Here is a 15,773-nt window from a genome sequence, read left to right as displayed (position 1 = left end):
CTTTTGGGTAGATGTTTAATGGTTGGAGTCTGGCTGCTGTTCACCTAACAGCTTGTGTCTCTCTCTCATCCAGCTGCCCGCTTATGCCCACACCAGGCCAGAGAGAGGCTGGCAGAGTAGTTAGAGTTAGGGCAGCCGTCAATCAAACGCTGTCGCCGTGCCAAAAGCAGCTACACAGGTGCAGTAAGATGGAGTGGGTCAGTCAGAGCCACACAGAGAGTGGATGACTGATGGCACGGCTCGGAGACTCCTCTGCACTGATAAACGGAGTGATAGATGGAAAAAAGTGTGGGAATTAAAGCGAAGAGAGAGACAACACAAACCCCTGCGGAGGAGGAGAGATGTGAGATATATTAAGGGGCGCTGATTGAAACGCACACTCGTGCTTGTCTTGTGCGGAGATCCCTGGTTTCTCTCAGAGCTGTCCTTTGAAAACAAAGTGCTGAGCACTGGGGCTTGTGGGAACTCTATTCTCCTCCTTCAATACGCCATTCAGGCACAGAGACTCTTCTCTAGAGAGCTTTTCTCTCCGCATCCCCTCTTTTCCTTTCGGAATGAGGCGCAATGTTCCCTGCACCCAGATATGACAAAAACAGATTGTTCAGGGAGACAAAGAGAATGACAGGAAAAAAATGAAAGGGCAAAAAAGAAAGAAGGTAAGATAGGAGGAAAAAGCAAACAAACAAATGACGGATGTAAAGAAAAATAAAGGAATGATAAACGCAGTGTAATTATTAAATGTTTGGTTTCCTTCCATAAGGATCTGGCAGCTAGCATGAATCGTACGTATTGAATATTATAGGTTTTTTTTGTTGTTAATGTTCACATGACCAGCACATCAACTGTGTCTACAGGTACTAAAAATTAACTTAAAACCTAGCAAAAGGCGCATTCATCATCACACACACACACACACAAACATAAAGAAATGTGCACGCGTACAATAATTCTGCTCGAGGCTTCACTCTCCATGTCAGCTGTTCACCAAACACAAAGTTTGTGCTATCTCATAAAGTTTGTCTCCACACATGAGAGACGTCAACATCCAAAGTTCCCACAGAAGAGGAGAAAGGAACAGTAAAAGCGTGTCAAGAGGAAAAGATGTGAGGAAGGAGGGATTGTCTGTCATCCAGCGGTGTCCAAACTCCTGAGTGAAGGGACGCGAATCCTCCCTTCCCATCCTTTCGTCCAAAAGAAAAGACATCTTTGAGTGAGAGCACATGGGCGTGAGGATGATAGAAAGAGATTCAGCTAACAGCACGCCGAAGAGAAAAAAAAAATAGGAAATGTTTGTCATTTTACTCCTGTCAGGTGCTTTACGGTGAAGAGGAAAATAAATGTCTTTTTTCTCTATTAAAACTGTAGCACAAAAACAACAAAATCACATTCACAAGCCACTTGTTGGCACTGTGTACCTGAGTGAGAATATTATAGAACCAAGAAAAAAAAAGCGGTTTAAAAGTGTCTCTTTAGAAACAAACAGGTCCACCATTTTAAAGTGTCTATGACGGGTCGACTGACAGGTCCTTAGTAATAAATGTCTTGATAACAAACCGGTCAAGCGTCATTTTTCCTATGTAGTCATAGCTTACTCGTGATTCAATAAGAACTTGCCGCGGTACGTTCGCTCAGCGGGAGTCAGGGCAAGTGTTACACTTCATTCACAAGACCCTCCTTTTCATGTAACAGTCATTTTGATTGACAGGTCCTGTGCTTCGCTGTGGATATCAGGCTTGGCTCTGGAGGAGTCCTGATTGGACGGTGTATGGGGGCGGAATGAAGTTTGCTTGCGTGAGATGCCAAGTGACAGGTGAGATGGCTGTGATTGGCAGGTTTACTGAGTGATGTGATTCTCACTGTCACTGCCATAGTCATCGTCTTCGTAGTCAAAGTCATCGTAGGCGTCGCCGTTGCCGTCATCCATTCGGAGCTCCTCCTCCTTCACACGAGGCCCCTCCCCTTTGTGTGTGCGGTATGAGGGCTGGCTGGTGGGTGGGACTGGTTCGGGGCTACTCGACATGCTCGAGTGCTCAGAGGGCAACTGTGGAGAGGGCATTCCCGCCATAGAGAGCGCACCCGGGTACACGACGCCCGCTGAGGACAAGGGTAACTGGGTCTGCTGCCTGTAGTACAATAAACACACAACCTGTTAGTGGGGCCTGGGTGAAAACCTTAGTCTGATTGTAATGAAAAAGTGAGGGGTTGAAAAATGTGACTGTTTGGTGATGTCGCCCAAAAGGAAAGTTGTTTCATAGATGAATTCACTGATGAATCGTTAACAGTAAGATCAGGAATGTGTTACACAAAATTGATCAGGGTCAATTTGATTATATGTTGACTTTAAAAGAATACATTAGTAAAAACTCACCCTACGGTGAAGTACTGGCGCATCTCCTGTCTGCGGTTGCGCATGATGGCCTTATATTCACCAATGCGCAATTTCTTTCCATCCACCAGGCAGGTGCGTTTGGGCCGGGGTTTGTATTTGTAGTCTGGGTATTTCTCTAGGTGCTGCTTACTAAGACGGGCCTGTTCTTCATAGTATGGCTGCTTTTCCAGGTTGGTCATGGCCTTCCAACGAGAACCTGCAAGAACAATAAGGTGTTTAGAGAACCTCACATGCATGCACAGTTATGATTCAGACAGAAAGTCAGGGATAACTGCTACAAACAAACATTTAGATGTGTTTTTTTAACGGTTGCATGTTTGAGCTTCCCAATGCAAATGTCCTCTAAAGAAAACGTACTAGAGCAAAGTCAGGTAAACTCAAACAAGGCCAAATTATACAGGGCTTTTTAAGACAGTAGTTGACTAATCATTCAGGCAACCCAGTAACTATTCGATTTTTAAAATATGTAATTTTGCACATCTCTAATACACTCACGCTTTAGTGTGGTTTTTAACTGCCTATCGTTAGCCTTAAAAACTGGCACTTTGCACTAAGAGAGGGTTTTTGTTTGGTCTAATGAGTACCTTTGAGTGGAACTGATGTCAGACAGAGAAGAATAGAGTGTGCTCTTTGCCCTCCAAAGCGCACACACACACACGACATGCGACATTATTCTAGGTGACAGCAGGTTAAGTGGGCCACTAACACACTCCATCTAATTATCAGAGCTCAACCAGTGTACCTGTGGCCTGTGTCTCTCTTTCTCATTAACAGAGGCATGTGAACACATACATATACATACACATTTACACTCTGGTGCATACGCCACTGTCCCAAAAACTGCAGTAAATGTGTGTTCAGGGTGTTGTGCGTGTGTGAGTCTGTGTTGAATTTACACAGTCCTACTGTATGTTTAATGGGGAAAAGCTGTCACCACTGGCCCTGACATGCACCCAGTGCTGTAAAGGGGGAACTCCTTCTGTTAACAATTGAGAGAGCGGGGCCTTATTAAAACCAGATTTTCCGGCGTTATAAAACGCTTAGGAGCTCTTTAAAATGTCAAACACAATCCCAGAGGTCTGGAGAAAATGTCAGACAGACTGGAGAGCTGGTTTAATGCATAATGAATTATATCATCATTGTTGGAGTCGGCCCTCTAGAGCGATTCATTAGGCGGTGGTTACACAATGCAGTGCGGGAGAGGGCTGTGTGTGTGTGTTGAGGAGGAAGAACAGAGGGGATTCTCTGTCGCGGGCTGCATAGTTCTTCCCGAAGGAGCCAGCCTTTAAGCCCCACCCACATTTAATGTACCCACAAATCTCAGCCAATTAGGGAATAGAGTGTGTGGTGAATGAAAGTTGGATGGAAAATAAATCTTTATCAAAAGCCTTGAGTCAAAAACTGCGCAGCTGAAAACAAGAGACGGAGCTTGAAGTGGTTAGATAAGTGGTTGGAGAGATTTAGTGGCACTGTCTCTATCTCACCGAGAATCTTGCTGATGTTTGAGTTATGCATGTCAGGGAAGGCTTGAAGGATCTTCCTCCTCTCGTCTTTAGCCCAGACCATAAAGGCGTTCATGGGCCGCTTGATATGCGGTTCGCTGCTGCCACCACGCCCTCGAGCCTCCCTGAAGATCCGGGAGTCCGACACACTCGGGCTTCCTGGAGAAGGAAAGTGGGTGGCCAAACATGCTCATATGTACAATACACATAAAATAAGACATAAATGTATGGTTGGCTGTGATTAATTGAAAAAAATAATACTAATAAAAACAGGTAGCATCAGCCACCAAGATTACAATAAAGATTATAGGGAAGTAAATAGGGTCCATTTTTATTTCACTTTAACTTGAATGTGTCTTTAAAGTCACAATGTTACAGAAGTTGTGACATCTGTTCTTCTGTATCATATTCAGGTGCATCCAAAAAAAAAAAAAAAAAAATAGGACAGGGTGGGGTTTATGCAGACAAAATAAAGTCCTGCATGTCACCAGAGAGGAAACGTTTCACCAAAAGATCGAGTTACATTAATTGTATTATAAAAAAATTGTATTATAAAAAAGATGCATGGATGAATCATAAAATCCATTTCATGCCAACTTTAAACTGAACTTTTTGATTACACAATAACATCAATTGAGAGAGGAATTTATGATGGGCGTAAAAAAAAAAGATCTTACCATCTGAATCTCCGCTGATGCCAAAGTCCATCATTGCGTGAGTGAACTTGCTCTCTTCAGACTGTTTTAAATGCTGGCTTAGGCTCTCAAGAGCAGCTTTATCCTGTACACACACAATATACAAACCAATCCATTTAAATTCATTATCGACAAATCAACAGATGAAATTTGCATAAACACAGATGAACTGATGAATCAAGAGCATGGAGAGAGAATCAGAAGAAAAAATAAAATAAAATGTGAGTTAATGTTTATCCATCAAATATGAGTAGCCTGGATGCCACCTGCAATCTATTTACACTTATTCTTTCCCTCTCTTTCTCACTCGATCTCGGTCTCTCTCGCTTAGCCCTAAGGTCAATGCATTAGAGAGCACGAGCGCTCTAGAGATGAGAGCGGGGCTGGACCGCACAGCCTCCTGGGTATTTATTACACCCAATAAAAAGAGATTTACTATGTATTTACATGGCTAATGTAGCTGGGCTGCATATTTCAACACAACACCCCCTGCTCTCTCTAAACTGCTCCCCCCCCCCCGAGCTGCATCTGGGGCTTAATTAGTCAATTAGACTCCATCCTGAATCCACGCTACGTTTAAAACACACTCGCAGACAGAGTCCTCACCATTAGAGAGTGACCTGGGCCTTCTGCGACTCTGTAATGAAATGCATTACACCATTTTGCAGCCATCGAGATTTAATTGTTCAGACTGAGTTAGTGAGTGGGGTTTAAATGAATGTGTAATGGAGAGAGAATCTCTCCCCAGAGAGACAAAGAGAGAGACTGAGAGAGATGATCAGGTTTGATAATGTGACAACACGAAAACTTCGGCTTTATACACAAGAAGGTTTGTAATATTGGGAAAAGCTATCCGTTACCACTCCTGTTCATCTCAACTTCAAGAATAATTACTATTTTAAGAGCCCTCAAAAAATAAATTGGTAAAAAAATCTACTACACTACACTGAAATATTAGCCTTGTATACGTGGCTTGCACAATGTATATTTTGATTGGCTGTCAATGGAGAAAGATGCTCTTAAGCTGGAGTAGTTACAACATGTACCATAACATGTAGGCTAACTGAGCCTAAACCTTGCTTGGATCGACGCTTTCAAACTCTTTCATCTCATAGGCGATTGACCTTGCTCATCTCCCACAATCCATTTATCTTAGTGTGACACAAAAGGGTTTAGGAACAACGCAGGGTTTGACCGCACCATGTGTTCCTGGGGAATCATTTCAAAGAGCGCAGCGCACTCTCTCAGAGAGTTGAGGTTAAAATATAGAGGGACAGTAATTGTCTAAAATCAGGAGATAATGGGCTGAAGAGGAAAACAAACATCAGATGGGCTGGCTGATGTGGACCTCAGTCATGTAACAGAAAAAATAGTGAGAGAACAACTGTGCCACTTTACCATGTGGCATTTCAGCACAAACCACCGCAATACAGTTTAAAGATTTAAAAAATTTAGTTTGGAGGCTTTTAGTCTATGTCCATTATCTTTAAAGCCAACTATATGCTACTTTACTTCAAAAAACAAAACAAAAAAAAAAACATTAAAAAATTTCTGTTCTAAGAAAATGGGCTACATCCTGCACTACAGATTTTTGTCTAATCAGATACTCTCTAGAATGAGTATGCCCAGCCCCTAACACCCCTGCAAAGAAAGGTCCTTTAATGAATTGAAATTTCCTTTTTTAATCGGAAATTTATCAGATACAGGAGAGAGAACTTTGCTTGCAACAACATCACTCAGATGAACTCCAACATCCACTTTTCTCTAAGACCGAGATCATTGATAATACTCTCTCTCTTCACGTGTGCTGCCCTCACATTGACCGCAACCAATCCGCCCTTTTTCTCAGCATTTGAATGTGTGGCCTTAATCAAAAATAACCCCTCTGTACTCAAAATGCGTGCAAAAGTGCAGCGTGGATGACAGTTATGTGTGTGTGTGTGAGAATGTAAAGCTGTGGTCAGGGTGAAGTGCAGCTGATCTGTGGTAAATCATAATAAGGATAGAGTGCTTGGGAGATGTGGATTACTCCTAATGCACCTTCATTAACCTAGTAACAATCAGCACAGCCACTAAGCCTGGCCAAGGGAAGAAGAAAAAAACCGACAGTGCAGTGTGAGCATGTGGGTGCTTAACTGAAGTTGATATCAACATGCTTTTGTTAAGCATTTACCTACTGTGTATTTGGAGATGTTGATACGAGTTTACACACAAAGGTTTATGAAATAAACCAAATCTCTGTGTGGCGGAGAAAATCAGGAAGCAAGGACACCTGTGTATATACAAGCGTCTTCCTCTGCTGATGTGCACAATCACATCATTAGAGGTGGATGAGGCAAAAGTGTCCATAATTTAATGCTTGTTTACTGACATACTCTGCTTTTTGAAGCATTTGTATGCAAATTCCACAGAAAGCGAGTGTTTTTTTATTATCTGCGGTCGAAGGCGTTTCCTGTGCTGTGGCTCGTGGACCAGCTGACTCCAGTGTGTTTAGCAAACAAGCCCAATTTAGCCGTGTAGCCGAGGAGTCACTCCAGTCACTTCACATTAGCATCAGCTACGCCATTAAAATTAGCGTCCTGTTCACTGCGCCCTGCCAGCCCTCAGCCTGCCTCCCAGACATCGCCATCGTGTACAACAAAAGAGCTTTCAGATCTTAGTCACCTCTACTCCCCCTCTTCACAAGAACAGCTTTGGGAAATCACTTTGTTCAGAGATAAACACTTCTGTTGTAATTAACGCATCTGTTTGTGTATTTTCCTTTTTTTTTAAAACTTCATTTGCACTTTTCATTGGTGATGAGCAAGATCACAAGCTTTTTCAGTCTCAAGCTGGAAGATTGAGCGAGTGTGTAAATGGAAGACTAGAGTAAAACAAACCTTTTCTGAGCGTCCATTGTTGAGGCTCAGGCTGTTGACTGCCGCTACTTTGGCGTCCAGCACCTGCTGCTCTCTCTTTAGCTGCTCCTTCATCTGTCTGGCCTCCTGGAAAGCTTTGGTCACGGCCTCATGGTCGTTCAGGTAGCCGCCGGAGGTGATAGACGACAGCAGGTCTGAAAGAATGACACGTGTGAGGGAGACAGATCAAAGGCGTATGACTAAGACAACAGACAGGTAAAGCATAAATGTGTCTTGATATGTGTCTCGTTTCCAAATGGTTCCTGTATTTACCAAATCGACAATTTTTACTAGTTTTGAATATTGTTGGGCATAAGTATTTCATTATATTATTAATTTCAATGTTTGATTTGGAACATTTTTGGTACTTGCCTGACATAAAGCACTTTTGATTCAATGTATGGACTTAAAGTGAAGTCACCCAACACTAAAACACTGCTGACACTTCGGGCATCACACATTAGCACTGAGCATGCTGTGAGGTCACCTATCAGCATTTTTGTTAATATTACCATACACACACACACTGACCATTTGACTGTCACCTCTGTGACTCAGCCTGCCTATGGCACAACTAGCTCTTAACATTCACTCAAAGCAAACAGAAAAAAAGAAGTGTGGAAGATAAATATTGACTTAGGCATATGAGCGTTTAGTTCAAGCAGCTAGCATTATGGACTGTCAGCTACTTTAAACATGAAGTGCAAGAATAATGAAAACTGGTTGGAGATCAGTGTTTGCCTAATGCATGTGTACATAACATGATCATGTGAAGCTGAAAATAAAATCTCTATTCTAATTTACCGCAGAAGCTGTCATCAGATACCTGTCGCTGACGCACACACTTAAGACACAAGCTCTGTTCTGAAACCCAGTGAGCTGCCTCACTGTCTATTGCCTACATAGGCAGCAACAATGTTCTTCATAGCATACAAATTCTGGATTTTTTTGTAATTAGTTACACTGTCTTTTATTGACACTTTATAGTATTGAATAAAAGTTCACTTATAATCAACATTTCTGTCACTTTGTCTGCTGTGTTGGATGCATTTTTTTCTCTGTGCCTGTTGCAATGCATTTAGTGATTGCTTTTCTCTAAATAAAGTGTCTACATTTTGCCTTTGCCTTAAAAAAGTTGCCTCTGTAGGCAGCTCACTAGCTTTTGGACAGAGCAACACTCTCTTTCACACAGACGAAGGATAAGAAATCCAGTTGAAAACAGATGCCGAAGCCTGATGAAAATCTCACAAATCCGCATTTTTTACATTCAGAGATTTGCTAAAAAGTGCCATTTGTCTCATATCTCTCTCTGTCTACCATTCTGTAGGCTTTTATTCAGACCAAAGCTCATGGAAATCTTAAAAGTGGAAAAAAAAGTAGAGATTACTTATATTAAAGCCATAAGCAGTCTAATTTGGCCCATTCCGCAACATCTGCCTCCGAGCATATCAAAGATGTTTCCAACCATCTTTTCATGGCTATTATTTGTATTATTCTCAGCAGCTTAACCGCCCAAGCCGTTAGCTGCATCTGTTGGCTAGTGCGTGTGTGTGTGTGTGGTGGAGCATTATCTCACCAGGGTAGATCTAACAAAGACCTGTGCTAGATTATGAGTATTTATCTGGCCTAATCCGGTCGCTAATGCTGGATAGGATGGATTAAATGCTTTCATTTGAAATGATGGAGGAGAGAACTCTTTTTAAAAGAGTCATATCTCTGGAATCTGCTAAAATGGTCACAAGTCAAAGGATGAGTGGAAGCCTGCACACTTCCTGACAGTCAATTTAATTGGGGGTCAAAAAAATGGCTGAGGTGTTAATTAAGAGCACCGACCCCACTAGAGAGAGATGGTTATGAGATGTACTTGCATTTAAAATGACTTAAAGTAGAGATGTATATCAGTTTAATAACCCAAAACATAAACAGTATATCACTCTTCACATTACAGTGACCTGGAGAGTAGAACTTTCTTTTCAGCCTCTGAGAAAAGCAAGGGAGAGTGATGGCCTTAGAGGACACAGCATTTGACAGCCCTTGTTGTGTTTCTGTGGTGACAGTGACACAAAAAGAAAGGGACACATGGGGTCGGGCATGCTGGAAAGTCTCAGGACATATGTCACTTAACAAGGTCAAAAAGATGATTGAGGTGGAGAACATGGATGATGGAAAGATGAGGGAATTAAAAAAAAAAAAAAAGGCGTTGGCAAAGATCTGGCAGTTTAAATATAAATACTCATTCCAGGTAAACTAGGATACACCTAGAAACAGCATGTTAAGTGGGGCTCTTAATACGTCTTTGACATTACAATACTTCCTGACCCCTTAAAGATGTGCACCAGATGGAATAATCAAGGGACATACGGCACTCTCAATCTCTCGATCTAAAAGAACCTCTCACTGCAACATTTTCTAAAGGATTCCAGTGAAAACTTTACTTCCTAATCCATTTTTCAGAACAAAAAACATCTGGGCGGCAAATCCACTAATCTGCTATTAAATCCCAGGATTTGTTGAAAAACACAGCGATTACAGGGAAGTAGTCTGAAATGGCTAACTGTTGTGAGGGGGGGAGGCATGGGGAGGGGAGAATATTGCTTTATTGTGTTATTAATGTATGTTGTTTGTGCTGTGGGTGGTAACAGAGTTGTATAAGAGGCTTGTCTAATCTCAGCGCCTGTCAGGAAGGCTTGTGTTGCTCTATTCAGCACCTCTAAACAACAGAAATAAACGCCGCTAAACCTTCCCATCCGCTGTCTCCCTCTCTTTCGCTTCCAAACACAGCTGCTTAACAAGCTCTCCCCCTCCATTTAGACTAATAAATGTTTGACAATGTGCCCTTCAGGCAAAATTAAATTCTGCAAACCTAAAAATGTAACATCAATTACCGTCTCATACAAGAGTCTGTGCCAGCAAAAAAACATATCCTGGGAGTAGGAAATGCTCTTGAGAGATACATTCAGGGCAATATGTAATAACATTAAGCCGGTTATACTGCCATTTATGTGTTTATTGAATTGCAATGAACTGTGGAGGTGTGGGTACCTATGGAGCTGAGTCTGGACGGCGGTCCTCCGATGCTGGAGTGGGCGCTGTGCTTCAGGGACCCGGGGCCCAGCTTCAGGGTAGGGACCTGTGGGGAAGCGGGGGAGGTGGGTGACTTGCTCTCGGATGCCTTAGGCTTGGACGACAGATTCAAGGGCTGAGCGCCCTCGTCCTGCAAAAAAGCAACACGTTTGGCCCGGTGTGATTTTTCTCCTCAGAGACTTGGGACCCAATCAAAACTCCCAGCAGGGGAGTCAAATCAGCTGACTGCATGCCGAAAAAGGACGTTTTCAGCAAATGCGGCCAGACCACAAGGAAAGGTAAAAGTAATTGTGGTTGCGCAGGCCAGTTGAAAAACTTGCCGATATTGGATTGACCTGGCGCACTGCCATGGCGTAATCAACATGCAGCACACCCATGCTCAATCAAACAAGAGAACAGGGACAAAGCGAGCATACCATGTAAAGAAACATGCTTAGGTGAGAAGATTCACACACATTTACCAAACATGTTGCGCATTGAGAAGAAAACAAAGCACATACAAGCATACACACAAACACAGAATGGCCAAGTATTCTATAAATATAAGCATGATTATTTGACACACATTACGGCTTCAAATATGTTCACAGATGTTAATTAGGCTCAATTAGATAATAATCAAATAACTCTGAATAACCCTTTTGTGATGGTGGACGTCTATCCATACGGTGCAAATGACTGCTACCAAGATATCAACCATGCTGACATCATAATCACATCAGAGAAGGCACCATAAGGGGTAATTAGATCTCAGAATGACAGATGCTGCCCCGTACACAGCATCAGAACATTGCAACGAAGGCCTAAACTTGCCATCAAGACCTTTCTTTTCTTAACAGCTTCCATCGCTCAATACCAGAACTACATCAGAAGCTCGCGCACTCAGGCAATTCTCCAGGATCAAATGACCTTGCCAGCCCTCGTCCAAGCCATAGCTGTCAATCATCCTCGCCTGGCAGAGGGACTCTCAGGTCACTATTGTGCTCCAACTGCAGTGGGATCTCATATGTGTGCAGCTTCTGTACCAACACCTGTTTCTAGAGCCTTCCCGTCTGTCATGAATGGCCATGAAGAAACAAAAGCATTTGCAGCAGCCATAGAGGACCACCACATCTCACAGAGCTACAGTGTCTCTCCTGGTCTTGCCTCCGCAGTAGTACGAGCAGAAATTCGCTGTTTCAAAGGCAGTAGGCAGCGAGTCAGCAAGCTAGGTTTTGGAACAGAGCTTCTGAGGTCTGGAGAGCTTGATTAAGACCTTTCCCTCACCGCCCGTGCTGTGATGGGCCGTAACAGGATTGTCCTCATTAGCGCTGTTCTCAATGGAAGGGGAACCAGTGGGATGTGGACTCCATCATAAGGGAGACACACAAAAGACCCTACTCAATGAGAACACTAAGACGTGATTGAGGAGAATACTGTATCATGACCCATATTGTGTCGGGTGTGTAGCGACGCTGCATTGAAGAGGAAAACTGAATATTTATGACAGATAATGCCTGCCTCCCGCCCCGATGGTGGATTGTTCTTCGAGAAGCAAATCCTTGGGTGGGATGTTAGCCAAAGAGAAGGAAGCTGGTGAGAGGAGAACTAATGAAGACTGGCAAAGCTGTGTAAGAGAAGGAAGGCTAGCTTTAAGATCCGTCATACATGTTATAATAGGGAATAAGCTTAAATCTCATCTAAAATGACATATGAGTCACCTAGAATTACATTTTTTTTTGAAAATGTTAATTATTTTAAGTTTTAATCAGTTATTTATAGCTAATTACTGTACACTGGCTGTATACATATGTACATATACACATTATATATATATATATATATATATATATATATATATGAAGAGTTCAGATGCAAAAGCCTCTAAGTGCCATCTGAAAATTTCTTCTAGAATGGTCATTTTTATCCAGCTCGTATATTTAAGTTCAGTCATTTCACTTAAATGACAATTAATAGGTCATTTTCATTTCATTACTGAACTTAAATATACAAGCTTGATAAAAATGATCATTCTAGAAGAAAATCTAGAATGATAGAATTGTATATATATAAAATCTCTTGAATTTCGCATGAACGTATACAGTTCATCCTTCAAATATGCTGCTGACAGTACAGTCTACTTCAGAGACTGTAAAGAAACCAGAGACACTCCCACGAGATAGAAGTGTCCAAGCCCATTGTGACCAATACATGGGCAGCACCTTCAGGAGGAATCTCAAAGCCAACTGTGGCAGCACTGAGCTTGAGTGAAGGAATAGTGTGGATGTGTAAATCTGAGTAGGTCACAGAGTGAAAACCGTGATATGAGTCCATGATGCACCTGAGTTGTGAGGCCTCCCCCAGGGTAAAGCACTTAAGCTCTGTACGCCTCAGTCCAACCAGCTGTCCGGCACACGCCACACATCTCAAAATGAGAGGAAGAGTGGCAACTACCCCAGGGCAGCAAGCTTGAAATATGCATGCCTTCCCCTTCATGATGGCAAAAAGCTTGCAGACATGGAGAGAACAAACGAGAGAGCCACGATTGAGGGAAGATTTGAAGAAAGAAAGAGGAGGTAGAGAAGGAGAAAGGGAGGGCTCTGCATCAACTTTTAGATACTTGACAGGGAATATGAGAGAGAAAGATATATTTAAGGAAAAGGTCATTTTCTCATGGCTCGGTGGCTGCGGAGGCCTAGCAGGTGCAGGCGGCACTGCCAATTATCTGTATTATCCCCATCCCTCTTCTTTATCTCCATGTATTTGGTCATGTGACAACAAAGGACCAAATGTTTGAGGAAAACGGCCTTCATTAGCCTTTGACACAGTGAGCTGCGGGAGGCCAGACACAGTCGATGGCGACCGCCAAAGCTTCATTGGGATTGACAGAGGGAAATGTATCCTGAGCTCTTCCTCTTATGCAACAGGCATGTGGTTGAGCTCCAGGTCTGTTCTCTTCCCTCTCCAAACAGGCATCGGGCTCAGTCGTGGCTCAAGGCCGGAGTGAGAGCGGGCAACAGGCCTTCACACATGTTTATCCAGCCCTGGCCGCCCCACGGTCCAGCTATTGTACTGCTGAGCGGGACAGAATGGGCTTGCAGGGGTGTCCGGGCGTCTAGAATGACCAGCCCAGCAGGAGGGATGAGAGGCCAGACAGGCTGCTTTTATTTCTGCCTGGCCTGATATTCATGGAGCTTTATTCCACTCAGATAGCTCTGGCCTCCTGCTGCCACACTGGCCAAAGGGAAAGATACCTGTTATGAGACTTATACGCTATCAGAAAAAGGCACAAAGCAGTGGTGGTAGCTAGACCTTGGGTTCAAGGACCAAGGACCTTCAGAAGCTGGAATAAAAAAGCACTTGAAAATGCAACAATGTAGTGAGGCATGGAGAATTGAGGGCATTGTGCCAGCTTGCAAGAGTTATGGGTTTTCAACTTAAAGAACATCAAAACCAGTACATACAAAGACTATTAGCTCTGGATGGAAAATGTACACAGGTGTTCCAGCCTAATTCGCATCCACAAACACATACCTTGGGCTTTGGTGGTGGGGTGCTTCTGTTTTTCTCGCTCTGGCCGCTGGTGGGCGAGTGTGTTCCGGTTGCCAGGTTGGCCTGAGGCACAGTGCTGTGTTTGGCCCCCGGAGACACCTGCATGGCAGCTAACTGAGCTGCATACAACTGCTGCAAAGAGACAGAGAGAGATAGAAAGAGAGAGAGAGAGAAGGGACAGAAGAGTGGATGAAGAAGAGAGAAAGGTCCATGAATAAATGAATACACAGAACGCACAAAAAAACAAAACAGGCTAAAAAGCTGGTTTGGCCATTAGTGGAGAGGGCTGATGGTTGTTTATGTGTGAGGGGACAGAGCTGTCACTTTATGTTCCACCATCCGGCCTCAAGGGGCTACGCTAACAGCTAGCAGACGCCTGAGTGAGACATGTCCCCGCCAAGGTGCATCCTGGGAAAAAAACGCACTCACCATAAGGGTCATATTCACTAAGGAAAAAAAAGACTGAAAAAGGGCCTCTCAAGGTGAAAAACTGGTGGATGTGTTTATGTAAAGAGAGAAGTTGTGAATTTCTCTGCCACTGAGAGTGGAAACAAATGCCGGACCCCCTATTGATTCTTTTACTCTTGCTTAAGAATGCACACCAGGACAGAAGGACCCATGAGAAAACTCTCTTAAAACTCGAAAACATATCTGCCAGCATGATTCAATGAAATGCAGCATACTGCCATTTGACAGAATAAATCAAAAATGTTGCTCCTTTTTATTTCCATTGTTTCAAATGTATTAAATGGCAGATTGGCTGATCTTTTGTGATTAAAGTAACCATGAACACTTGGCCAATAGTTTCATAAGTAAAAAATATCAGCTTCATTAACAGTAAATGAACATTTTGAAAATGTCTAAATTTTTTAAATCAAATATAATAGCAGTATATAAAAGCTTATACAAGTAGTACATTTAAGTATTTAAATATAAGTGTTTAAGTTTGTTTCCTAATTATATTGTATTTATTTCTAACACTTAAACACTTATATAAAAATTAATAATTGCATGTATTTTTGAATGAATTAAATTGAAATGAATTAAATATATCTACATGCATATATCAATACTATATTGGCTATATCAATTCTCTAGATATTGTCATCTGCATAACCAATGGAACAAACCTGTATCAGTCAACCACAAGCAATAACATCTCCCAACTGTTAAATGCGGAGCTCAGGGATGTGCTCTTCTAAACAGTGTATTTGTGGACCAGAGCAAATGTTTCTACGGTAACAGGCAGACAGTACAGTGGCTGGACTTTGCATTGATTCCCGGAGCGGTTTGGGCAATTCCTGCAACAAGTACGTTTGTGCAGCTTTCATGTGCAATTTCGAGGACTTTGAGGAAAGCAAAGAATGAATTGAGAGAGGGAGCGTTTTATTGTATTTGTGGGAAAATATGAGGAACCAAATCTGTGTTTACAGTAGCTGCAGAGACGGGCTGTTTTTTAAATTGTATTTTTCTCTTCAAGGTTTGGAAGCGAATGGCTGTTTGTGAGTAAAACTTCCGTCCTTCTGTTCGTCTCTGGCTGCCAGCCACCAGCAGGAAACAAAGACTGGTTTATGCAAATGTCCATGGCAGTTCTATCTCTCTCTCTCAACCTCGACAGCACATTCTCCACAATCTTCTGTCGGCTGTATCTGCTAGAATTAAATATTTCTATCAG

General features: G+C 42.6%; 1 protein-coding gene across 13 annotated transcripts in view; it reads right to left on the bottom strand.

Annotated features, from left to right (window-relative positions):
• Nucleotides 1-1,255: 1,255 nt before the first annotated feature.
• The window catches only part of sox5 (SRY-box transcription factor 5), a 235,917-nt gene continuing 221,399 nt past the window's right edge, over nt 1,256-15,773 (bottom strand). For 11 of the 13 annotated variants that reach the window (XM_079869700.1, XM_079869709.1, XM_079869708.1 and 8 more), the window contains 7 exons: nt 14,081-14,230; nt 10,526-10,697; nt 7,466-7,638; nt 4,569-4,671; nt 3,874-4,050; nt 2,369-2,585; nt 1,256-2,123 (listed from right to left, as the gene is read on the bottom strand). In XM_079869700.1, the coding sequence (XP_079725826.1) occupies nt 1,835-2,123; nt 2,369-2,585; nt 3,874-4,050; nt 4,569-4,671; nt 7,466-7,638; nt 10,526-10,697; nt 14,081-14,230 (1,281 nt within the window). In that variant the 3' untranslated portion in view covers nt 1,256-1,834. The remainder of the gene's footprint in view (nt 2,124-2,368; nt 2,586-3,873; nt 4,051-4,568; nt 4,672-7,465; nt 7,639-10,525; nt 10,698-14,080; nt 14,231-15,773) is intronic. The other 2 variants (XM_079869701.1, XM_079869703.1) reach the window with 1 other exon arrangement.

Source organism: Squalius cephalus (assembly GCF_949319135.1).
Source record: "Squalius cephalus genome assembly, chromosome: 4".
NCBI classification, from domain to species: domain Eukaryota; kingdom Metazoa; phylum Chordata; class Actinopteri; order Cypriniformes; family Leuciscidae; genus Squalius; species Squalius cephalus.
Note: the sequence above shows the minus strand (reverse complement) of the source record. Positions and strands in the feature narration are given on the sequence as shown.